Source organism: Rhinichthys klamathensis, unplaced genomic scaffold (genome assembly GCF_029890125.1).
Source record: "Rhinichthys klamathensis goyatoka isolate OS25496 unplaced genomic scaffold, OSU_Roscu_1.1 h1tg000036l_1, whole genome shotgun sequence".
In the NCBI taxonomy this organism is placed as follows: Eukaryota; Metazoa; Chordata; class Actinopteri; order Cypriniformes; family Leuciscidae; genus Rhinichthys; species Rhinichthys klamathensis.
This window is the reverse complement of record NW_026606584.1, coordinates 11561742-11587098: the sequence shown is the minus strand read 5'-3', so window position 1 is coordinate 11587098 and position 25357 is coordinate 11561742. Positions and strand designations below refer to the sequence as shown.

Sequence of the window (25357 nt, the reverse complement as noted above, 5' to 3'; positions counted from 1 at the left end):
ATGCTATTTGGTGGATATATATGCTACTGATGGTAGATAATTGGAGGACGGTATGGACTAAAAAAATGCATATTCTGCATAAAGTGTACGCAGAATGCTCCGAACATCACATAGAAGACACAAAATGGTTTTATTAGTGTAAGTCTAAAAAAAATACAAACTAAGTTATCATGAAGATATCAGACAGTTTAATAATGTGTCAGTGGATCAGATTCAGGCTATAGTGAAGTGACAGTCCATTAAAATGGCGCTAACTTATAGTAAATACTAACTTGAAGGATTACAATCACGTTCTTTGTGCAACGCTGTGAGCTAAGATTGCATGATTGCTTCCATGTTTTATGTGCATTGTGATTTGTGTTCTTCCTTTAACACAGCGACATCTAATGTATGATGTTCAATGTCTAGTCATCTAGTGTTGGTATTATTTTTATTTATGAATAAAATATTTATACACCTTCTTACACATTGGTGCATTATTTCATAAGTAACTAGATGTGAACGGTGTCATGTTTCATGACGAGTCATTGCTATACATGTAGCTGTTGCTTCAGTGCAGTTATATCAGCAGGACCAACACGGCAGCAGCCACCTGTTAACAGAAATCTTGGTGAGTCAGCGCAACAGTAAAGAACAAGTCTTAGTATTAACTGGTGCAACTTGATACCAACCAATCCACAAAGCCCCTTGTTCTTTCCAGTCGAGGCTTAATTTGGCAAATGATGTCTGTTTTTCCGTTATCCATCTGGAATAGATTCAGAACAGCCTTACACAATGAAACTATTGAGACAAATTGTGTCAGATACGATCTAAGTAAATAAATTCAGGGTTCCCATACCTTTTGACCAATCAATTTCTATGACTTTTGCAGTCATTTTTTTAAATTTTGTGATTACAACGTTTTATTTAATTACCCGGTTCAAAAGTTTGGGGTTGTATTGGTAAGAATGTTTAATGTTTTTGAAAGAAGTCTCGTATGCTCACCAAGGCTGCATTTATTTGATCAAAATACAGGACAAAAAATAATAATGTGAAATACGATCAATTAAAATAACTTTTCTGTTTTAATATTTTAAAATGTAATTTCAGTCATGGCAAAACTAAATTTTCAGCATCAATTACTCCAGTCTTCAGGGTAACGATCCTTTAGAAATCATTCTAATATGCTGATTTGGTGCACAAGAAACACTGTTTATTATCAATGTTGAAAACAGTCGCTTAATACTGCTGCTTAATATTTTTGTGGAAACCGTGATATATTTGAGCAATAGAAAATAACAGCATTTTAAATAGACTTTACTGTCACTTTTGATCAGTTAAATGCATCCTTACTAAATAAAAATATTAATTTCTTATAACAAATTACATAAATATTACATTCACAAAGAGTGATTTTTAATATACGAAATATACGGGATGAAATGGAATCAAATATTAATGTCCATGTCTGGAAAGAAAATTTAAAGATTTCATTTTTAATAAAATTTTCCATTCCAAATGTTAAATCTTTCATGAATGTTGGAACCCTGTCAATTTAATTAAATAAATGAAAAGTTAAATGAAAAAAATATTGATTAATCTCACCCGGTCTTGGGGTCCCATCTCTCTCCACTGTTAGGATAGACCACCCAGCTCAAATCTGCTTTCTTGTGTGACTTGGCTGACTCTAGAAGCGGTTTCACCAAAGAAGCGGGACAACAGTTCACCCCCACAGCAACCAGCTGTGTGGACCTACAGGCCACCTGAACCGCCTCAGAAAAGCTCCTCCCGCTTGAAATATTATGAATGTCCTGAAACACATTGTTGCATTAAACAGGTATTTCCAAGAAAAATATTATATTCTTATATTCAGAACAATACGGTAAGTTTCGCCGCTAGAGGTCACTTATTAAAAACAACAACAAAGGTGTAGCTTGAGGACGCCATGAATGAGCGTGGAACCATGGGACCTCCACAGCCGATGGAAAGCAATCCGAAGGAGACATTGGGTTCATGGATGAGCTAATGTATTAAATATCTATTAACGTTACTGTGGTATGAAGCAGGGCGGGCCGAGAGCCAGCAACATTTTACATTGCTGTTTTTATTACGCTTATATGCCGCAGTCGGCCTCAGCCGCTCTTTTTGTTTTGTTGTTTATGCATATTTTACAATTAAAGTTACATTTAATGTTCACCTTCCTCCCTAAACTTGAACATTGTTAGTTACGTTTTATCACTTAAATTCACATTATTTTATTTCATTCTAATGAAACAGCCACAAGTGCTGGATTACTAATACAGGTCAGAGGTCAATATTATGGGGTAATGTTTTACTTGGTCAAAACAATCATACTAAAAATACATTTGAGTGTGTTGAAAGTTATGTTATAATGTTACTCTGCGTTTGCTCGGTGGGTGGTATGAGACACTTGTTGCACATTGCAGTAAGCTAGATCGATATTAGAATATCATATATTAATACAAGCTGGATGACTTGTGTCATATTGTGCCTTTAATAGCAATGTCTAGCACACTCTTACTTGTTTTAATCACATAAATGGTTGCAAGTGTGTTATAATTGCAATTTACCATTGCATATCACAATATATGTGCGGTATTTGTAATTCAAGGAAAGCTTATCCATTAATATCAGTCACCTTACAGGAAAAGGAAAGCCAGGCTTTAATTTCGGGAAATTCTTTGAGTACTTCCACCAGAGCCTCCGCCTCTTTGAGACCTGGAATGGTCTCCATGGCAACTAGATCAGCTCCAGCTTTTACTAAGCACTGGATCTGTGGACGATGCCAGTCTTTCAACTCCTAAGACAAAAGGGAAAAATGCACTTGATATTCTTGTGAGGATGCAGCTTGGGCAGACAAAGAGCTTTATCTTTCATTACCTCCAATGTCATCTTGTCCTCATAGGCCCCTGTGTACTCTGACCCGTCATGTAGAAAGGCCCCATATGGACCCACTGAGCCTGCAACCAAAGGCTCTCTTCTGTTTTCTTGGGGATATACAGTATTCATTTTAGATTTTGTGTAGCAGAAACTTGATCAAATTAATGATTTAGCTTAGCAGAAGTTAGACTTGCACACACCTGATTTGGGTGAGTAAGACATGAACTCACGAACTGTCTCTTTTGCCAGTTGAACCCCTGACATCATCATCTGCTGTGCTTCCTCAGGCCGGAGACCAAGATATTTCACGAATCCCTCAATGGTGGCCTGATATGTGGCTGTTGTTATGACATCAGAACCGCTTTGAAGAAATCTATTTAAAAAGTCAGATCAGCCATTCATCAAATATTAAATAATTCTTGTCATAGAATAGAGGCATGCAGAAATACCAAATGACTGAAAGATTAATAAATTATGGTTTAAGATGTTTTGGAAAGAAGTCTCTTATGCATGCATTTATTTAATAAAAAAACTGTAAAAACAGTAATGTTGTGAAATAGTATTACAACTTAAAATAACTATTTTCTAATTAAATATTTTTAAATGTATTTTATTCATGTGATGGCAAAGCTGAATTTTCAGCATCATTACTCCAGTCTTCAATCACATTTTCCTTCAGAAATCATTTTAATATGCTGATTATTATCATTGTAAAAACAGTTGTGCTGCTTAATATTTTTTGTGGAAAGTGAAACTGTAATTTTAAGGTTTATTTTATGAATTGAAAGCTCAAAAGAACAGCTTGTTTAATAATTACTGACCTCAAACCCCAAAATTTTATTTGACTCTACAGTTGTTGTTTTTTTTAAACATTTTCAATAACTTTTTTTAACCTTTTGTTGTTGTTTACTTAATTATTCCTGCAGCTGACAAATACATTTTTAAGAAAGTACAATACAGTACCGGTCATTACTAATTTTAATGTTTTTGAAAGAAGTCTCTTATGCTCATCAAGCCTGCATTTATTTGATCAAAATACAGAAAAAAAACAGTAATATCATGAAATATTATTTGTATTCATGTGTGTGAAATATCATCTGTCTTCAGTGTCACATGATCCTTCAGAAATCATTCTAATATGCTTATTTGATACTCAGTTATTATCATTGTTGGAAACAGTTGTGCTGCTTAATATTTTTTTTGGAACCAGTGATACTTTTTTCAGTATTCATTGATGAATAAAAAGTTAAAAGGAACAGCATTTATTCAAAATAGAAATCTTTTCTAATAATATAAAGCTTTGCTATCACTTTTTATCACATTCTTGCTGAATAAAAGTATAATAAAAAAAGAAAGAAAAAATGACTGACCCAAAACTTTTGAACGGTAGTGTATATTGTTACAAAATATTTCTATTTTAAATAAATGCTGTTCTTTTTTTAACGTGTTATTCGTCAAAGAATCCAGAAAAAAGTATCAAAAGTTACCGGTATATAAAATTATAAAGCAGCACAACTGTTTCCAATATTGTTAATAAATCAGCATATTAGAATGATTTCTGAAAGATCATGTGACACTGACGACTGAAGTAATGGCTGATAAAAATTCAGCTTTGTATCACAGAAATAAATTGTATTTTAAAGTATATTCAAATAATAAAAAAACATTATTTTAAATTGTAATAATATTTCACAGTATTACTGGGGTTTTTTCTCCTGTATTTTGATCAAATAAATGCAGGCTTGATGAGCATAAGAGACTTCTTTCAAAAACATTAAAAACAGTAATGTTTCCAAACTTTTGACCGGTACTATACAGGTCCTTCTCAAAAAATTAGCATATTGTGATAAAGTTAATTATTTTCCATAATGTAATGATACAAATTTAACTTTCATATATTTTAGATTCATTGCACACCAACTGAAATATTTCAGGTCTTTTATTGTTTTAATACTGATGATTTTGGCATACAGCTCATGAAAACCCCAAATTCCTGTCTCAAAAAATTAGCATATCATGAAAAGGGTCTCTAAACGAGCTATTAACCTAATCATCTGAATCAACTAATTAACTCTAAACACCTGCAAAAGATTTCTGAGGCTTTTAAAAACTCCCAGCCTGTTGCATTACTCAAAACCGCAATAATGGGTAAGACTGCCGACCTGACTGCTGTCCAGAAGGCCATCATTGACACCCTCAAGCAAGAGGGTAAGACAGAAAGAAATAGGCTGAAAAAAAAAAAATAGGCTGTTCCCAGAGTGCTGTATCAAGGCACCTCAGTGGGATGTCTGTGGGAAGGAAAAAGTGTGGCAAAAAACGCTGCACAACGAGAAGAGGTGACCGGACCCTGAGGAAGATTGTGGAGAAGGACCGATTCCAGACCTTGGGGGACCTGCGGAAGCAGTGGACTGAGTCTGGAGTAGAAACATCCAGAGCCACCGTGCACAGGCGTGTGCAGGTAATGGGCTACAGGTGCCGCATTCCCCAGGTCAAGCCACTTTTGAACCAGAAACAGCGGCAGAAGCGCCTGACCTGGGCTACAGAGAAGCAGCACTGGACTGTTGCTCAGTTTTGCATGTCATTCGGAAATCAAGGTGCCAGAGTCTGGAGGAAGACTGGGGAGGAGGAAATGCCAAAATGCCTGAAGTCTAGTGTCAAGTACCCACAGTCAGTGATGGTCTGGGGTGCCATGTCAGCTGCTGGTGTTGGTGCACTGTGTTTTATCAAGGGCAGGGTCAATGCAGCTAGCTATCAGGAGATTTTGGAGCACTTCATGCTTCCATCTGCTGAAAAGCTTTATGGAGATGAAGATTTCATTTTTCAGCACGACCTGGCACCTGCTCACAGTGCCAAAACCACTGGTAAATGGTTTACTGACCATGGTATTACTGTGCTCAATTGACCTGCCAGCTCCCCTGACCTGAACCCCATAGAGAATCTGTGGGATATTGTGAAAAGAAAGTTGAGAGACGCAAGACCCAACACTCTGGATGAGCTTAAGGCCGCTATCGAAGCATCCCGGGCCTCCATAACACCTCAGCAGTGCCACAGGCTGATTGCCTCCATGCCACGCCGCATTGAAGCAGTCATTTCTGCAAAAGGATTCCCGACCAAGTATTGACTATTGAGTGCATAACTGAACATAATTATTTGAAGGTTGACTTTTTTTTTTGTATTATAAACACTTATTTTATTGGTCGGATGAAATATGCTAATTTTTTGAGACAGGAATTTTGGGTTTTCATGAGCTGTATGCCAAAATCATCAGTATTAAAACAATAAAAGACCTGAAATATTTCAGTTGGTGTGCAATGAATCTAAAATATATGAAAGTTTAATTTTTATGATTACATTATGGAAAATAATGAACTTTATCACAATATGCTAATTTTTTGAGAAGGACCTGTATATATACATTCACCTAAAGGATTATTAGGAACACCTGTTCAATTTCTCATTAATGCAATTATCTAATCAACCAATCACATGGCAGTTGCTTCAATGCATTTAGGGGTGTGGTCCTGGTCAAGACAATCTCCTGAACTCCAAACTGAATGTCAGAATGGGAAAGAAAGGTGATTTAAGCCATTTTGAGCGTGGCATGGTTGTTGGTGCCAGACGGGCCAGTCTGAGTATTTCACAATCTGCTAAGTTACTGGGATTTTCACGTACAACCATTTCTAGGGTTTACAAAGAATGGTGTGAAAAGGGAAAAACATCCAGTATGCGGCAGTCCTGTGGGCGAAAATGCCTTGTTGATGCTAGAGGTCAGAGGAGAATGGGCTGATTGTTTCAAGCTGATAGAAGAGCAACTTTGACTGAAATAACCACTCGTTACAACCGAGGTATGCAGCAAAGCATTTGTGAAGCCACAACACACACAACCTTGAGGCTGATGGCCTACAACAGCAGAAGACCCCACCGGGTACCACTCATCTCCACTACAAATAGGAAAAAGAGGCTACAATTTGCAAGAGCTCACCAAAATTGGACAGTTGAAGACTGGAAAAATGTTGCCTGGTCTGATGAGTCTCGATTTCTGTTGAGACATTCAGATGGTAGAGTCAGAATTTGGCGTAAACAGAATGAGAACATGGATCCATCATGCCTTGTTACCACTGTGCAGGCTGGTGGTGGTGGTGTAATGGTGTGGGGGATGTTTTCTTGGCACACTTTAGGCCCCTTAGTGCCTATTGGGCATCGTTTAAATGCCACGGCCTACCTGAGCATTGTTTCTGACCATGTCCATCCCTTTATGGCCACCATGTACCCATCCTCTGGAGGCTACTTCCAGCAGGATAATGCACCATGTCACAAAGCTCGAATCATTTCAAATTGGTTTCTTGAACATGATAATGAGTTCACTGTACTAAAATGGCCCCCACAGTCACCAGATCTCAACCCAATAGAGCATCTTTAGGATGTGGTGGAACGGGAGCTTCGTGCCCTGGATGTGCATCCCACAAATCTCCATCAACTGCAAGATGCTATCCTATCAATATGGGCCAACAATTCAAAAGAATGCTTTCAGCACCTTGTTGAATCAATGCCACGTAGAATTAAGGCAGTTCTGAAGGCGAAAGGGGGTCAAACACAGTATTAGTATGGTGTTCCTAATAATCCTTTAGGTGAGTCTGTATATATATATATATATATATATATATATATATATATGTATATATATTACATTTACATTACATTTACATTTATTCATTTAGCAGACGCTTTTATCCAAAGCGACTTACAAATGAGAACAATAGAAGCAGTTAAACTAACAGTAGGACAACAATACGTAAGTGCTATAACCCCTCTCAGTTCAATTTTAGTGCAGTTTTTTTTTTTTTTTTTTTTTTTTTTTTTTTATAGAATAGAAGAGAAGAGAAAGTGTTAATTCTACTGAATCAAGTGCTGCCGAAAAAGATATGTCTTCAGCAGTTTCTTGAAAGTGGCTACTGACTCAGAAGCTCTGGTTGAGTTAGGCAGATCATTCCACCAACAGGGAACAGCCATGGTAAAGGTCCGAGAAAGAGATTTTGTGCCTCTTTGAGATGGTACCACAAGACGACATTCGCTAGCAGAGCGCAGGTTTCTGGATGGCACATAAGTCTGAAGTAATGAGTTTAGGTAAGATGGAGCAGTGCCAGTGGTTGTTCTGTAGGCAAACGTCAGTGCCTTGAATTTAATGCGAGCGGCAACTGGCAACCAGTGCAATTGTGTGAGGAGAGGAGTGACGTGTGCTCTCTTCGGCTCATTGAAGACTACTCTGGCTGCAGCATTCTGGATCAGTTGTAGAGGTTTAACAGAGCAAGCTGGAAGACCAGCCAGGAGAGCATTACAGTAGTCCAGTCTGGATAAAACAAGTGCTTGGACAAGGAGTTGTGTGGCATGCTCTGTAAGGAAGGGCCTGATCCTCCTAATGTTGTGCAAGGCAAATCTGCAGGACCGGGCAGTTCTAGCAATGTGGTCTGTGAATTTCAACTGATCATCAATTACAACCCCAAGGCTCTTAGCTGACCTTGATGGAGTTATGGATGACGAGCCTAGCTGAATGGAGAAGTTGAGATGAAGTGTTGGGTTGGCCGGGACCACAAGTAGCTCTGTCTTCGCAAGGTTTAGTTGAAGGTGGTGGTCCTTCATCCAGCCAGAAATGTCTGTCAGGCAGGCTGAGATACGAGCAGCTACCGTCGGATCGTCAGGCTGGAATGAGAGGTAGAGTTGCGTGTCATCAGCGTAGCAATGATAGGAAAAGCCATGTTTCTGAATCACAGATCCTAGTGATGTCATGTAGATGGAGAAGAGGAGTGGTCCAAGCACTGAGCCCTGAGGCACCCCAGTAGCTAGATGTTGGGTCTTAGATGCCACACCTCTCCACGACACCCTAAAGGACCTACCTGAGAGGTAAGACTCGAACCATTGGAGTGCAGTTCCCGAGATGCCCTTCATCTTTAGGATTGACAGGAGGATCTGGTGGTTAACTGTGTCAAAAGCAGCAGACAGATCCAGCAGGATGAGGACTGAGGATTTGGATATATATATAATAAAAAGGATATATATATAATAAAAATGACAAAAACACTGCATATAATAAATATACAGTAATTATAAGCAATATATTTTTTATATTATACAGTGTTTCACACTTCGTGCACTGCATGACCACCCAGGTACAGAACATAATGAAGCCTGTAATTACCTGTAATGTACGTCCTTAATGGCCTGTGGGTTTGTATGCAGAAGTCTTGCACTCCACAGTGGATCTCCCTGCAAACACAATATATGCGTGAGTAAACTTGTGATTAGTGACAATAAGTCTGTGTAGACTAGGTACCTACCTGTAATTGGAACCCACTTGCTTCAAGTTCTGTTGCAAGACCTCCATCTAAAATGAGTGGACTGGGATCCATTTTAACTGCTGTGGTTAGTGGAAATTCCTCAAACAATAAACCTCACCTAAAAAAAAAAAACTTTTGAAATGACAAAAGACCTTTGTCTTGTATTGTGAAAGGTTTGCAACATTTTAAGCTAAACCCAATTTTAAAATCGTGTTAAATTGTTGCAAATAGCTTACCAATTCTGTCAAAAAGCTCCAAACAATAGCGAAACTAGTGTCAAAGTCCACATCATAACAAACCCATGTGCGAGTGTCAGTTGGCGGTAAAGGTCAGAAAGGATTACTTCCGGGTTACGGTAGACAATCGTTCAAGCAAACTATTCGTTCCTAAGCGTCTGTATATTCACCAGGCTTTAAATATCGAAGTCAGCCGAATTTTAAAACACTACGGAATATATTTACGAGGTCACATGAGATATGTTTAACTATTTTATTTGGCGGTAGGCGTTTGATGTTGTTGCTATGGTGATGGGACTTCGAGGCTAAAGCAAGACAATCAACCGTCTGATAAACAACAATCAACAAACATTATCTTTTCTTTAATAAATTAATTCAGACATGGTAAGTGGGAGAATATATTCTCCAGTCTTAACTGAACTCGTGAATCATGAATGTTTGTTATTGTTTTTTTGTTGTTGCTTTTTAACAATGTTTATTTTTTTCCACTGAAAGAAACACAAGTCACATAAACGTTAATTAAGTTAATCCATTGAGACGTGTTGTGTTCACTATATAAAATATAGCATGTAACAGTTAACCTTTCGTGGAAACTGTAATATGGTCTGTAATAGAGCGATTCATGAAGTAAGTTAGCCTAAGTTACGAGCAAGTGAAAGTTGACACTAGTATCTTGGCTATTAAAATCCAAGTTAAATGAAGACACTTCATAATCAGTTAGAAAACAAAACAGTTTTGTAACTGCATAGTTTGTAAACTCGTTTTCAACTGTTTTTTCTTTTATTTATTTGTTTTATTCTGAATGCTCTCATTTGATGTGCCACTAGATGTCAGTATATGCCTGCATAAGGAAGGTTGAAATTTAGTTGAAATTACAGACCAAGTTCAATCAAAAGCTCTAATGTCACTGAGTGGAATAATATGCTTTTTTAGTGTCATTTGCACAACAATCTAAACTTTGTTATTCTGTGGGTAACAGGATACTTTGACCATCATTTTTCTTGCTCTGTTGTACTCCTACGCTATGTTTATTTTCCAATTCGCATTCTGTCTCCTTAAGTAGTGTACATTGATCCATCTCCATGCAGACAGCATGAAATGTTTGCAGTGATAGCATAGGGCAACAGCAGGTGTCTGAGAAAGTCTCAGCTTCCAAGAAGGGCTCTGAGAGGAAAGACACCTATTTTTCATAGTGTTAGAAGTGGCAGATAAGCCCAGCTATATCTAGTTCAATCTGGCCAGGATCATTAACCAGGAGAACAGGGATTTTGTTGTGCTGGAATGTTCATTTAGATCCCCATGCCCCCTGAACGTGCTTTCATTCCTGCTGTAAACACACACATACAAAAAAAAAAAAAACATTCTGTTTTTATGACTCTTTCCTTTAAGAAAAACAGATGGGGTCGACTTTGTGGTGCTAAAATGAGTGAAAAGCCCTCCATCTTTCTTATTAGACATACAGATGTCCTCAGGTAACTTTGGCCCAGGCAGAATGTGGATATATAATATCTCTCATTTTGCACAAATCTGTAGGGGGTGAAGACTACCTGCCGAATCTTCCCCACTTAGATTGGTGAAATGCCATAAAACTCCTCAGTAGTCTTGATTATGAAAATGTAGCCTAGTGTTTTATTACAAGAGCTGTTTTTGTCATATTGTCAAAGCACTGCACTGCAAAAACTGATTTTATTGCTCAGTTCTTTTGTCTCATTTTCCGGTACAAAAATGTATACTTTCTTAAGTCATAACATATCTGTCAGTGGGGTGAAAAAAGTAACCGTTCTCTCCCAATAATGCGTCTTAGTAAGATGATATTCAAATGCTTAGTTTTATGATCAAAGCTCTGCAGTTTTTATTGTGAAAGGCAAAACATATAGGCTAATGCATTGAAATACATTGAGAGATGTACAAATAAACGTTATTCAAAAGCCTGATGTATCATATTTGATACTCACATTTTAACACGATTTATCTAAAATGATGTATGCGGATAATCAAGTAAACCTTATTCAACTAAACCTTGCTTCAGTCCAGTGTTCATCTTAAAATATTACTAACAATATAAAAGTTATTATGTTTACTTTATAAAAAATCAGTGCAAAAAGACAAATGTATCATGACCTGAAGGGGGACGTTTTTAGAATTACTAAAAGGCCTTTTAGCTAAAAAAAAGCTTTCAATCAGAGTGCAGAAGGCATGTAGTAGATTGTGTACAACACACTTTTCAGAAAAGTTTTGATCATGATGATAATTTAGAGGCCTTAGTTAGAAATGTGTGTGTATATGATACAGGAGACTTTTCAAAGGAATATTCACAGGTTATTTCAAAGAAAAAACTAAATTATTTGACTTACTCCATTGACAGATATTTTTATAAGTCATTTTTCTTCTCAAGTAAATTAATCTTGATTTAAGAATTGTTAGATATTAGTAATGTTACACAAGATAAAAAAATACAAATCAAAAACTATTTTGTGTACATTTTTTTAATGTTTATTGCTGCCAAAAAAAATAGATTTTAGCTGTCTTCACGTTTATATTTACATCTTGTTGACTGGTACAAGGCCTCGGACACAAGGCGATAACTACTGGTGTCAGTGCAGACAACATGAGAACTTTTAGCTTCAGCCCAAAATCACTCTAGATATAATAATATTAGTATTAATATTATTACAGACTAAATAGAGTCTGGAGATGTGTTTTATGGCTTTTCAGACCTGTGCCTCAGTGTATTTTTGTACAAAGAAGGCTGTTCATTGTCAGTATCATCTCTGTCACAGCTGACTGAGAGGTAAAAATAGCTCTTGTTTGGGGAAGAGGCCCTGTTAGGTTTAAGATGGATCGCACAATTAGGCTATGGTAAAGGGATTCTCATTGAGTGTAAGGATTGATGAATAAGATAATGTTGCAGATGCACTTATGATTTGTTGTTAAATTAGATAATGTGATGCCATGTTAGCCCTCAGTGTTGACATGTTGCCTTGCTTCTATGAATTATCGAGCATGTGGCATGAAGGATGGATGGCATAGTGCCTAGAAATGCAACATCAAATTGCTGCCATTCTAATATACACTGAAGATGATTATTTATCTGCCAGTTATTATGTCAGTTATTATGAATATTAATAACCATTATGAGTTAGTGTTGTAGGCCTACTCTCATGTGCATGTCTTTTGATGTCCACTGATCAACAGAAAATTAGCAAATATTTTCTCATCACTATGCAGCTTGTGCGGTCGGTTACATGCCCCTCAATCACATGTGCATGTTCTATGAAGTTACCCCACAAGGTGGCGCTCTGCATGGGAAAGAGATCACACCAACATGCTAGCTCTCCATGTTTTGTTCAAGGGCACCTCTGAGTTGGAATCAAGGTGAAATCGGCTACTTAATAGTGGAACAACAGTAACACTGTGATTTTGATAGTCTAATCTATTTTAATAACATCTATAATTTGTTTTTAAGTGCTATATTAAATACTCATGAAATAATATTTTTTTTATGAGAGTGGCAAAGTCTTAAAGGGTCCTGCGTTGGAAAACATTTATTTATTTATTAATGGTTGCATGCATTGTCTGGTTGTTATATGTATATTATATTATATGTTGTTATATATAAATATATGTTTTATGTTACTTTAGTTTATATTCAAAGCATTATTTTTGTGTCTAAGCAGTCTCAGAATTTACAACCAGTTACCTACCCATCATACCGCGTGTGTGTGCAGAGCCGGATTAACGCAAAGGCAAACTAGGCACGTGCCTAGGGCCCGACTGGCGGGATGGGGCCCAGACAGAGGGATACATTTTTTTTTTTTTTTTTTTTTTTTTTTTTACAAATGTCCTATCTACAATTTATTTCAATATTTATTAATTAACTAAAAATAGTGACGATGTTTATCTTAACCATAGACTGTTACATTACGTCACATTAACGCCAGCCCATCAGGTGCTGCGAAGCAAAAGCCTAAATAGGCACGCACAGAAGCACAGCTCTAATGCAGGTGTGTGCGTTGTCGTTATCTATTTTGGAGTGATTGCAATGTATTCTAAATATAAACTTGTACTGTAGATCAGCGTCATTTCTGGAAAAATCATTCACCGCCTTATTACGAGTTTAAAAGAGCGCGAGCGTCATTACCGTGCCCAGACGCGACGCTTTGAATTTGCGCGTACAACAATGAATAACATCGCGTCGGGAGCTGACTAAAAACACTACAAAAGTAAAAGACAAGACGTTTGTATTCAAAGTTAAAAAGCCAACACACTACAACATTTTTAAATGTTTCAAATAAAGGATCATGGGTCTATCTTCTAAATTCTGCTGATGATTAGATTATACCCTGTCTGACATCAGCCTACTTACGCCAATAATATCAGTTTAGAATTTTTTTTCTAATCAGTAGCGATCGTGTCTTTCTCTTCCACTTCATTTGTGTATAGCATATTTAAGCTAGCAATGCAATGCATAATATCATGTTAGGCCTACTTATATTAATAATATGACAATATCTGCATTCTGCAGTCAATATCTATTAAATGGGAGGGGAAAATCCTGCCCATACCAGCTATGAAAAAAATGATAAAAGCATATATCACTGAAGTGGTATTCTGAAACTGTGAATAAATTGAATAAAACAGCAAAATAACAATAACAATAAAATCTTCATTAAACAAAAAAGAGATTACCTTAGATGAAGTTTGATTAATATGTACATACAGTAGCCTACTGGTAAAAAGGCTGGACCAATTACTATTTTTAATGTTTTTGAAATAATGTTTTTATTATGCTCTACAAGCCTGCATTTATTTGATCAAAAATACAAAAAAGAAAAACAGGAATATTCAGCAAGGATGTGTTAAATATTTAAAAAGTGATAGTGAAGACTTTTTTTAAACAACTTTTTAATAATAAAAAAAAAAATCCTGAAAAAAAGTATCACAGGTTATAAAATAAATATTAAGCACCATTTCTAACATTTGATAATAAATCAGAATATTATAAAGTTTTCTGAAGGATCACATTACACTAAATTCAGCTTTGCATCACATAAATATATTTTAAAGTAGTAAAATAGCCAAACTATTTAATAATATTTCACTATTATTTATCTGTATTTTTGATCAAATAAATCCAGGCTTGATTAGCATAAGAGACTTCTTTCAAAAACATTAAAAATAGTAATGTGTCCAAACTTATGTACTGTGTAAGTAAAAACATTTAAAATTAAATGTTGTATAAATTAAAAGGTTAGGAATCATATTTGTTTCAAGAGTTTTTTATTGGGGGTGGGGGGCCTCCAACATGAATATTGCCTAGGGCCTCCAAATGTCTAGAACCGGCCCTGTGTGTGTGTGTGTGTGTGTGTGAAAGATAATGTTGTGTCTAAATTCACATATTTATAGGTGCAACCCTAATTTGCAAACGTATGCACTATTCTGTGCCATTTTGCTGTAGTAGTGTGTAGTGAGTAGTGTGTTTACACAAAAAATTCCAACAATAACAAGTGCACTTTTTTTTTTGTTTAGTTTAGTTTTTTGTCAGACATGGCTGGATAAAACAACATCTCCATTAATTATTCCATTAATATTGAAGAGAGTGTTTATTGCTTATCACTTTGTGTCGGGTTAAGACATTGTATTAAGGTTTTAGGATTTTTGTTTTGTTTATTATTACTTTATATTATTTTTATGTTTTGTTTTGCAAACACGGCTGGATAAAACAAAAACTCAAAGAATTAATTCTATTAATATGGAAGAGAGCTTTTATTGATTGTCACTTTATCGCATTGAGTTGGGTTTTTTTGTTTTGTTTGTTTTTAATTCATTTTGATAGTATTGCGATATAATGGGCCGTTCTAAATATTGTTGGAACACAATTTTTATCCCATCTTCCTCAGGCTCCATGAGTAAAAGCTATATAGCATAAATGCCCCTTCTCATCACAGGGCCCACGACAACATTTTTGGGTTGTGCCCTCCAGTGACGACATGTGGATTTATAATATATTAGCGATCATATGGATAATTAGCTAGTTTCTATGTTTGTGCAGCCCTAATGTTTGCGCAAGTGTGTAATGCATGTTTTTAGGAGCAGTAGTTCCAGCAGCTGGATTATGGCTCCCCATTTGCAGCAATGCTCCCCAGGGGATCGTAGGACTGGTTCAAAGTCTGAACCTCTGACTCAGCATGTTAACAGGCCCAGCTGCCCGTCTCTATTGAGGGTCAGAGCACGGCTGTTGTGACTCCCTGTCCAAGCCAGAGGGTCAGATCAGTGATATTCCCCTGCCGGGCCTGGCTTGACTGTGTGTTTTGTTGTGTCTGTTGTGTTATGCACAGGAGGAACGCTTTGCCTTTCTGGCTGAGTGGTTGGACCCCAGCGCTGCTCTGCTGCGAAGATACCAGCTGCTCTACTACCCTAAAGATGGCTCCGTGGAGATGGTGCGTTCCTATATTCAGATTTCAGTGCCTGACTTTCAGCTATGCTTGAGCTTTGTCCCTTCACATGTATGTTTCTCTTATACAGTTTGATATGAAGAATCAGCGTACCTTCCTACGGAGGACCAAGTTTGATGAGCTTCATCCAGAGGATCTGTTTGTTGGCAACCGAGTAAACGTCTTTTCACGTCAGCTGAACCTTATAGGTTATGGGGATCAGTACACAGCCAACAAGCTGGGCAGTAAGAAGGAGAGGTACTTTATTCTTGAACACCTGCTGAGGCACAAAAATGCAGCCTTAAGGCCCGTTCACACCAAGGACAATAACTATATTAGCGTCCACACCCGCGGACGATAGGGTTCTATTTATTCATTGCGCTTGGTTGTCTGTCACTTTAAATGCTTAAGCTCTGTTACAGCAGGATGGATTCTGATTGGCTGTCAATGTTTTTATCATTCATCAGCTGGATAAAATCATTCTGAAAGTGATCCCAACGAAATCGTTTCTCTGTGCCGTTATCATTATAGCTGTGGTGTGAACTGTTATTTGTTCATTTTGATAAAGATTTTTAGAACTGTATCTTTATATTTATCCTTATAGTTATCATCCTTGGTGTAAACGGGCCTTTAAAGGGATAGTTTACAAAAAATATGAAAACTCACATTTACTCACCCTCGGGTCTTTCCAAACCTGTTTGACACTATACATATTGTTTCAAAGCAGCTTTACAGAATATTTTCAATCGTTACAATTAGGAAGTATTCTGTTATCAGCTAGAGTTGAGCGTGTCAAAGTAATGTCCATATGGGAGTAATATACAGCTGTTAGTTAATGTCATTACAACACCAGTTCCAGAAAAGTTTGGATATTTTGTAAAATACAATGAAATGTGTACTTTGATCGGATGAGTCCACGCTTCAGCTTGTTTTGGGGAAAAATGGCATCGAGTTCTCAGTCCCAAAGACGAAAAGGACCTTCCAGAATTTCATCAGCAACAGGTGCAAAAGCAAACATATGTCGTGGTATGGGGATGCATCAGTACAAACAGCATGGGTGACTTGCATGTGTGTGAAGGTACCATTGATGTGGAGGCGTATATTGGGATTGTACAGAGACATATACTGCCATCAAGATGACATCTTTCCTGGGAAGCAAGACAATGCCAGGCCTCATTCTGCACGTGCTAAAACAGAGTGGTTTCCAGACACTCTACACAATAGAGTGGATGTGCTTGACTGCCTGCAGTCCAGATCTCCAGAGCTGTCTCTTGTTGAAAATGTTTGGCCCATCGTGAAAAGGAGAAGCAGACAACGATCGCCACAGACTGTTGAGCAGCTGACTTGTATCAGGCGAGATTGGGCAAAAATTCCACTTGCAAAACTCCACCATAAGTATTCTAAATTTCCAAATCATTAAAAAGTGTAATTAAAATGAAAAGGTGATGTGACTCAGGGGTAAACATGCCTCTGTCCCAACATTTTTGGAATGTGTTGCAGCCATCAAAATCAAAAATTGTCAGTTGGTTAAAGAGAATTAACAAATCACAGATTCTTGATTTTATTGCAATTTACAGAACGTCACAACTTTTCTGGAAATTGGGCTGTAGTTAAACAGACACAATGAACGTGTTAGGCAGCGATTACAACTTGTGCTCCCAATGTTATATAAGGACATTATATAACAGATTTGTATATCGATCCAAAGTTGGCAAGTTTCTTCTGCGGAACATAAAAGAAGATATTTTGAAGGAAGTTGGCAACTTGGTTACCATTGGCTTCTATTATTTGGACAATAAAAAACAGTGAGATGTTTCTCAAAATATTTTATTTTATGTTCCACAGAAAATCATAAAGGTTTGGATTGTCATGAGGTTGAGTAAACGATGGCAGAATTTTGATTTTGGGCGAACTAATCCCTTTAAAGGAAAGGTTCACACCAAATAAATTAAATTATATTAAAATTAAAATAAAAGTAATCAAAAAATCCCGTCTTCTAAAGTCATACTATAGTTTTGTGTGACAAAAAGCCTACATTTTGTCATTATTCACTGATAATCTTCCCCTCCACTAAGCTGTTAAACACTGCATTCATTAATAATTGAGTTACTCACTCATTGAGTTGAACTGGACCGAATCAGTCCGATTCATGAATAATGAAAGACATATCGGCTTGGAACGGCATGGATGGGAATCGTCACAAGACATTTTAATCATCTTCTTCATTTAGAGTGATGAATAGCTTATTGTATGTCACAAGAAAAAGTAATGAACAGTTATTTTTCTTTCTTTTTTTTCCTTTGGCGGCTCCTCTTCAAACACCTGCTAATGTGATTTTTAAAACGTGTAGATGAGCTGCTGTGTCTCCTCCTGTTAAAAATCACTGAACAATGATTACTACTCTAATGAGTTATATCACTCACATTCACACTATTTCCCACTGCTCTTTCTCTCCTGTGAGATTCATGGTGGTGTGCCATGAATATAAATTTGGGAAATATCACAGAGGGACAGACTCAAGGCAATATATTATGCAATCTTCAAAGTAAACTTGAACTGACTCAAGACTGCTGTTGTTTAGCCAGACCATCATATCTACTGTGACAGCAACTTTATCTAATGCTTTGGGTAAATTTAAAAGATTCAAGATTTCCTTTTTAAAGAAATTATGTAAACCCTGTATCAAAATTTAACTAGATGTTATGATTAATTTGATGACAACTTGATGAAAACCTCAATTGATTTTTCAGTGACTCATTAATATTTATCAACCAGCCTTTAAGAAGTCTGAAAGCAGCAATTGTGGCTTTGAGATTGAAGCCATTTGCTGTGTTTTACTTTCATTGTTTAAGCTCTTTTAATCAAATATTAAAAAGAGCTAAACGTTCATGGTGCTGAATAGCTGCAATATGTATGTGGCGTCTTTGTCTCAGATATGCCTATTATGTGTGGCTGTGTTTAATTATTGTACTGGGCAAAAACAATGGCATCTTTGCCTTGCATTTTATATATTTCTCAAACTTTTTTTCTCAATAAATCTCAAAACATAGTTTGTGCTACAAAATATAAAATCTAGGGTTCCAAAATGTAATATCTCCAGGCTGTTTCTACTTTGGTTCAATTATGACACATATCTTACTTTCTGATTTGCTTTCTACTTGGGTACTATATTTTTATACTATGGTCCGTATATCTGTTTTGTGTCTTCTTCAGGACTTTGGCTATGATTAAGCCAGACGCTGTCACTAAAATTGGCGACATTATTCAGATGATTTATGATGCCAACCTTATCGTCACAAAAGCCAAAATGACCAAGCTTACATGGTAAGTAATTTATGTTTAATTTATGTAGACTTTAAGAATGATGATGCTGGATGATAAAGGATTCGTGCTCAAAGCAGTTTAAGACTAATTATTCTAATGAGGTGTTTCAGTTTTAAAGTAACCCAAGAGTGAATTCTGAGAAATGGTGATGGGTGGATTTGCCAAAGTCACATGTTCAGTTAAAAAGTATATCTCAGCAAAAAAATTATGCACTGCTTGCTCTATACATTAACCTGGCAAAGACATACACTTGTTCTTCTCTGAGCACCTGACTGTTTTTAGCACAGACAGATCAGGTCAAGAATGAAAGATAAAATGTTTGCACACTCTGTGTTCTATATTCTGAAGCAATTTACTATGTAAGACTTGCAAAGAGCAGGGTATTTCATTAGTGGCTGCCTTTGCACAGTACCAGGAGTGGATTATATTCACAGCACAATGCAGTAATTATTAACTGAGGTTGTGAGAAGGGAGAGCGTAAGAGAAAAGAAGCAGTGTTTAGAGCTGCAGACATGATTTCTTTGGCCTGTTTTGTTAAGATCAGTGTATGATTTTAAAAGTGGTGGTAATTTGGGCACTGTTAAAATAAAAGTTACTGGTCTAGGCTGCCAGCACAAAGACTGTGTGTTCAGTCACAGGGAGAAATGACCCAAGAACCGGGGAGTTACTGAATCACAATTGTCTTCAAGTAAAATTGTGCCCTTGAGCAAATCAGCCCAGATTGCTCTACTGGATTCGCCCTTCAGATTAGCCGTTACGAGGAGTAAATCTGAGGACATTTCTGGTAATTTCACAGTAAAATGGCTTTAAAGTGATTTGTGAGCTTGTGTGTTCATAACTACAAAGATAGGTAATAAAGGACACAAACCAGAATGAGTCGTGCAAAGCAGAGACCTTCAAAATATGATAAGTTAACTTCAACCAAGGTTAAAATCAGCTAAATGCATTATTGTTCCTCCAACATAAAAATCTATTAGGAATATTATGTTATAAACCTTGTACATAAGTAATAATTGTTTTATGCATTTGCTTTGTAAACATTATAACAAAGTATGTAAATGCAATGATATAGTACTATACACGTTAATTGGCTCAAACTCACTTAAAATATTTTTTTTCAGTTTTTGCTTTAATTTTAGTTTGTTTTAGTAATTTTGTTATGTGCCTTTGTTATTTTTCTTAGTTGTTTTTAAATATTTCTATATCGCTTTAATTTATTTTTATTTAAAAAATTTCCGTGCTTAAAGTTTTTTAAGTTTAGGTTTTTCGTCTAATATTTATATTTTATTTCAGTTTCATTACAATTACTGAGTTTTTTATTTAAAAAAGTTTATTATTATTTAGTTTTTATTAGTTTATTAATTTTAGTTATAGTTTAGTTTTATTTATAACAACACTGGCCCAAACTGCAACACTAAACAACTGTATTAAAGAGAAGTCAGATAATCATAATAGCTTATTTGCTTTTTTAAAGCTTGGACAGCCTGATTGTATGAGAGCGAAGAACATTTTCAGGTCTTTTAGATGCCTGAAATGACAAAACTAGCATTGTACAGACACCCCATCAGCACTAAAACATTTGACAGTTTTATATTTATGTTTATGTATTTGGCATAAAATGATCCAAAACTACAGTGAATTCAAAGTATATGTTTTTGTCTGTATGTCACTATACATGTGGTTTAGTACTACATTTTTTGGAGAATGGAAAATGCTGATGTTTAATCTTTCCTTTTCCTCTTGAAATATGCTGACTCTGAGAGTTTCTCTGATAGACCATGTTGTTTTAGCCTGGTCAGGTTTTGCTGCTTTAACCTTTCCTCAAAGTAGCAAACAGCTGTTCATTGACAGAGACAGTCCTTGTCAGAGTATGAAGATGTGCAAGAACAGTCATATTTCTCACACTAATTGACGTGTCATCAGATTAATATACTGTAATACAATGCATCATAATTACAAAAAACGGTATTAAGATGAAATGCACACTTTATAAAAACTTAAGGGCCCTTTTTGCTCCTTAGTTTCATACATAAAACTCTATTTCACTATAGGAGTCAGCCGAGAGATGGTAGGGTTTGGAGATCACTTATTAACTCTGTGTACTTTTATGGCTTTCTTACAGGAAGCAGGCAGCGGACTTTTACATGGAACATCAGTCAAAGTCTTTTTTCAAGTGAGTCTTTCCTGAGTCAATGATTGACTTATATGTAAGGGCTGGTTTTGAAGGAGACTCTGACACCTGAACCACCAACATTGAGATTGTCACTGTGACTTTGACATGACTTTGCGTGTTTTTAACCACAAATACACTCAAAAACACCAAGCATAAAGTCGCTTCTTCTTCAACAACAGTAATCTGGTGCAGTTTGTAAGCTCTGGTCCCGTGATTGCTATGGAGCTGATGGGGGATGAGGCAGTGTCGACCTGGAGAAAAGTTCTGGGCCCGACTGATTCTGGTGTGGCACAGAAAGATGCAGCGCATAGTCTCAGAGCCCAGTTTGGTACCGATGGCACTAAAAATGCAGGACATGGTTCAGACTCATTGGCATCTGCTGCACGGGTAACAAATAAGCAACTGTCAAAAGCAATTAATCAAGTTTATAAGTCTTTTCTTAATCAAATTATTCCAGTAATATACTTATAAAGTCAAAGGAAATGATTGGTTGTGTTTTTAATTATACCTATTTTTGTCTGTTAGGAGCTGGAGTTCTTCTTCCCCTCCACTGCTGGTCACGGTCCCTCCAACACAGCCAAGTACTCAGACTGCACCTGCTGTATCATCAAACCGCATGCCATCTCAGAGGGTAAACCCACACACAGACACTGACAATATCATGTCTAATCAGTCATCTTTGAAATGACCTATTATAGATGAGATATTGCGTAGTTAAATATTTGCTATTTGTAATGTGCTGTTTGTAGTCTATCATTAACCCATCTCTGTTTATAAGTGCACATTATCATTAGAATATGCTGTCATACCCCATCATTCCTGTCCCAGATACTTACTTAGACTATGTTCTCTTAAATGCTGGTCCAAGTATTATATATATATATATATATATATATATATATATATATATATATATATATATATATATATAAGTATTTTAAAACTGTAAATGTTTTTTCTTTGTACCTTTTGTACTATATTTTGCCGAGTGCCGAACTTGCTCAGAAGCCATAGTCACGGCTAATTTGTAAGTTTTATTTTTATTTTTTTATTTTTTTTTGTAAGATCTTTTCAATAAATAGGTAAAGCCAGTTCATAAATTGGTATAGTCTGTTTTTACAGCGTGTAGCATGCTGAATTCTGAATGATGCACTATAAGCCTAAGCTTTTATGAAACCTATTGCTAGAGAGGAAATTACTCACCCATTGTTGGAAAAAAGACATCTGTCAGGTTTGATCCGAAGGTACACAGTGACAGACATTCAAACAACACTTCCTGTTCAGTAAATCTGACTCAATCCAGACTGTTTATATTTTGCCTTCTGAAGTTTGCATTCTGTTTGAAGTAGATTCATTACTATTTAGTTGTAAGTTGGACTTTTGAAAAGACCTCACACAAAATAGATCACAACCATAAAATTATAAGAACTTCTAAGCAATTTATCAATGGATTCTGATAACCATTCTATCATTTATGGTTTTATTTTATGCTTTTGCAGTTATGTGTGCGACGTGAAACAGGCCTCCACCCAGACCAATGCTGGATTTTAAAAACAACAATTTCATTGTTCATTTCTTCTCAAAAACATTATTCTTTTCAAAGTGAAACCAAAGTGGTGGATTTGGTGGAAGTGCAAACTCAGTTCTAAGACTGAAAGGAGCAGTTCAGCTAGTGAGGGTGTTACTTCAGAGTCCTTTGGTCCTTTCGTGATTGTCTTCTGCTTATAAAACTGTCTTCATGCCCTCCTGGCCTACTGTTCTTTTGCTTGTTATACGTTGATGAGTATAAAACCCCCAAAGCCAGTTCGTACTCTACCAAGCCTTCGCTCCGGATTTGTTCAAATCCGTCTCCTGATCCCTGTTCATGGAGCATGCCGCCAGGGCACTGACCTGTGAAATCTCAAATCCTCTCGATAGGGCTGAGGTAGATATTTCACATAGTGGCCATGGGCTAAGCAGGCCCCAAGTTGATTTTGTACATTGCTGTGGGCTGAGTAACCTGGAGGGAATGTTACACAATCACACACACACACCAGACCCCAACAACAGACCCAATCAGTCATGAACACAAAAAGATATGTGCTTCAAGACCTCAAACAGTTTTGAAGCACTTTATCTGCCGATTTTAGCGGTTTCAATCACTTCACTTATAATAACGCCTCATTATTGAAATGTTCTTTTCATAATTGTGAATATCGCAGTCCCATCAAAATAATGTTCAAAATGGTCAGAAATCTTTCAAAAGCACTACAGTGGAGTCTTATGGTCACTTTTGTAGCTTTTGCTTAACTTCATTTCGCCTAGCATTGTGTCAACTTTCTGTTAGTCACCAAATTGTCCAACCAATTGCACACCCACACTCATATTCCAGCTACCAACCTCCTGCAGTGTGTTTGTTCTCAAGAACTCCATCAAAAGTGCTGGCAACCACTGATTTAAAAAGGATTGCAGCCTTGATTACCTTTTGATTGGAGATCTGGAGCCCACCAGGTTTGCAAAAGGAGTAAATAAAAATAGCCAGTAATGAAAGTCCCTGCCGAGAGAGCCGCTACTTGACTGTAATTAGACAGATTATGCGGCAACTGCTCTGTTAATTTTTTCAGCGTAGTCATGTGGCTTGGTTCACCTTGTGTTGTAACATTACTTTTGGATTATAGACTACAATAGCATGTTGTTCTCATCCCTAAACTGTAGTTACACACTGGTTTTAACTTAAAACTATAGTCTCACCCTGTGCAATGTCATAGTTACTGTGCAATGTTACTGTATAAGATTGGATTGTGTGATTGTATGCTTTCCATTTCTCGTCTCCACCTTTAGACCTCAAACCTATTATAAACACTTTAATCCTAAAAAAAATGGCAAGCCGAATGGGAGCAGTGTAATTGAAACAAACTTTACAAAATCAATCCTGTGGTTGGTGGAAAACGCCATGTCCATTTAGAAAATTGGTGGGACCCTGTTATCTATAGTCACTGTCGAATAGACCACTCCAGACTAACCCATAAGTTTTTGTTAATGGGTGAAGAACCTTCTTTTTGCCAGAGTCCTTTATCACTGAAGCATATTTTGATGGAGTAGGATGGCTTGAACTCTTTAGGACTAATATAGGTTAGGACTCTTTACTTTTCAGTTGACTCTTATGAAAAGTTGGACCAGATTTAATTTTAGATCTTTTTTTATCAAAGATAAACTTTTAAAAAACTTTTATCATTTTTACTACCTTTATATATATGTATAATATAGTTATTTGGTGTTTTTTTTTTTACTTTTTTTATATATTTCACTTTTTTTTCTCGGCGTGAATATAGCCTGGGTAGCTGGCATCTCGTCCTCAACAGGAACAACCTGGAATGTTGTATTGGGCCCGCCAGTATAAACCCCTATTAATTTTAGCAGCACCGGCACAGATACAATTTAAAAACATTCACAATGTTGTATGAAATGTTATTACAATTTAAAATAACTTTTTACATTTTTTAATATATTTTAAAATGTAATGTATTCCTGTGATGGCAAAGCTTAATTTTCTCCAGCCATTACTCCAGACTTCAGTGTCACATGATGCTTCAGAAATCATTCTAATATGCAAGAGGCATGTCTTATTATTATAGAAAAATATGTTTGTAGAAACACATTTTTCATTTTCTTCAAGATTCTTTGATGAATAGAAAGTTCAAAAGAACAGCATTTATGTGAAATATATATTTTTTTATATTATAAGTGTCTTTACTGTCACTTTGATAACTTTAATGCATCCTTGCTGAATAAAAAAGATTAATTTATTTTTTTAAAAACCTAATGAGCCCAAACTTTTGAACTGTAGTGTATACTGTGGAAAATTAGCTAATTGTGTCATGTGTGACCTTGATTTATTATATTATAAGTACGTGTCGCGTAGTGACAGTGCATACTGTAGCTGTAGGTAGGGTAAAGGTCATAATTCTCTGAATTGTCTGTGCTTGGCATATACTCGAC

The 25357-nt window shown here is 36.4% G+C and overlaps 2 protein-coding genes across 4 annotated transcripts in view; one reads left to right on the top strand and one right to left on the bottom strand.

Annotated features, from left to right (window-relative positions):
• Nucleotides 1-111: 111 nt before the first annotated feature.
• Nucleotides 112-9304, bottom strand: zgc:172121 (uncharacterized protein LOC337599 homolog). 2 transcript variants are annotated; one of them, XM_056246374.1, is made up of 8 exons: nucleotides 9213-9304; nucleotides 9074-9141; nucleotides 3081-3253; nucleotides 2881-2987; nucleotides 2639-2800; nucleotides 1585-1790; nucleotides 672-745; nucleotides 112-592 (listed from the first exon to the last, which is right to left on the bottom strand). In XM_056246374.1, the coding sequence occupies exons 1-8, from the start codon at nucleotides 9282-9284 to the stop codon at nucleotides 531-533; spliced, it is 924 nt and encodes a 307-aa protein (XP_056102349.1). In that variant the 5' UTR covers nucleotides 9285-9304; the 3' UTR covers nucleotides 112-530. The 2 variants fall into 2 exon arrangements, with proteins under 2 accessions (XP_056102349.1, XP_056102350.1); XM_056246375.1 differs by having other exon boundaries at nucleotides 9230-9287.
• Nucleotides 9305-9542: 238 nt separating this feature from the next.
• nme7 (NME/NM23 family member 7) overlaps nucleotides 9543-25357 on the top strand; it is a 52708-nt gene continuing 36893 nt past the window's right edge. For both annotated transcript variants that reach the window (XM_056246371.1, XM_056246370.1), the window contains exons 1-7: nucleotides 9543-9832; nucleotides 15787-15888; nucleotides 15974-16140; nucleotides 19096-19206; nucleotides 21329-21379; nucleotides 21559-21766; nucleotides 21905-22010. In XM_056246371.1, the coding sequence (XP_056102346.1) occupies nucleotides 9830-9832; nucleotides 15787-15888; nucleotides 15974-16140; nucleotides 19096-19206; nucleotides 21329-21379; nucleotides 21559-21766; nucleotides 21905-22010 (748 nt within the window). In that variant the 5' untranslated portion in view covers nucleotides 9543-9829. The remainder of the gene's footprint in view (nucleotides 9833-15786; nucleotides 15889-15973; nucleotides 16141-19095; nucleotides 19207-21328; nucleotides 21380-21558; nucleotides 21767-21904; nucleotides 22011-25357) is intronic.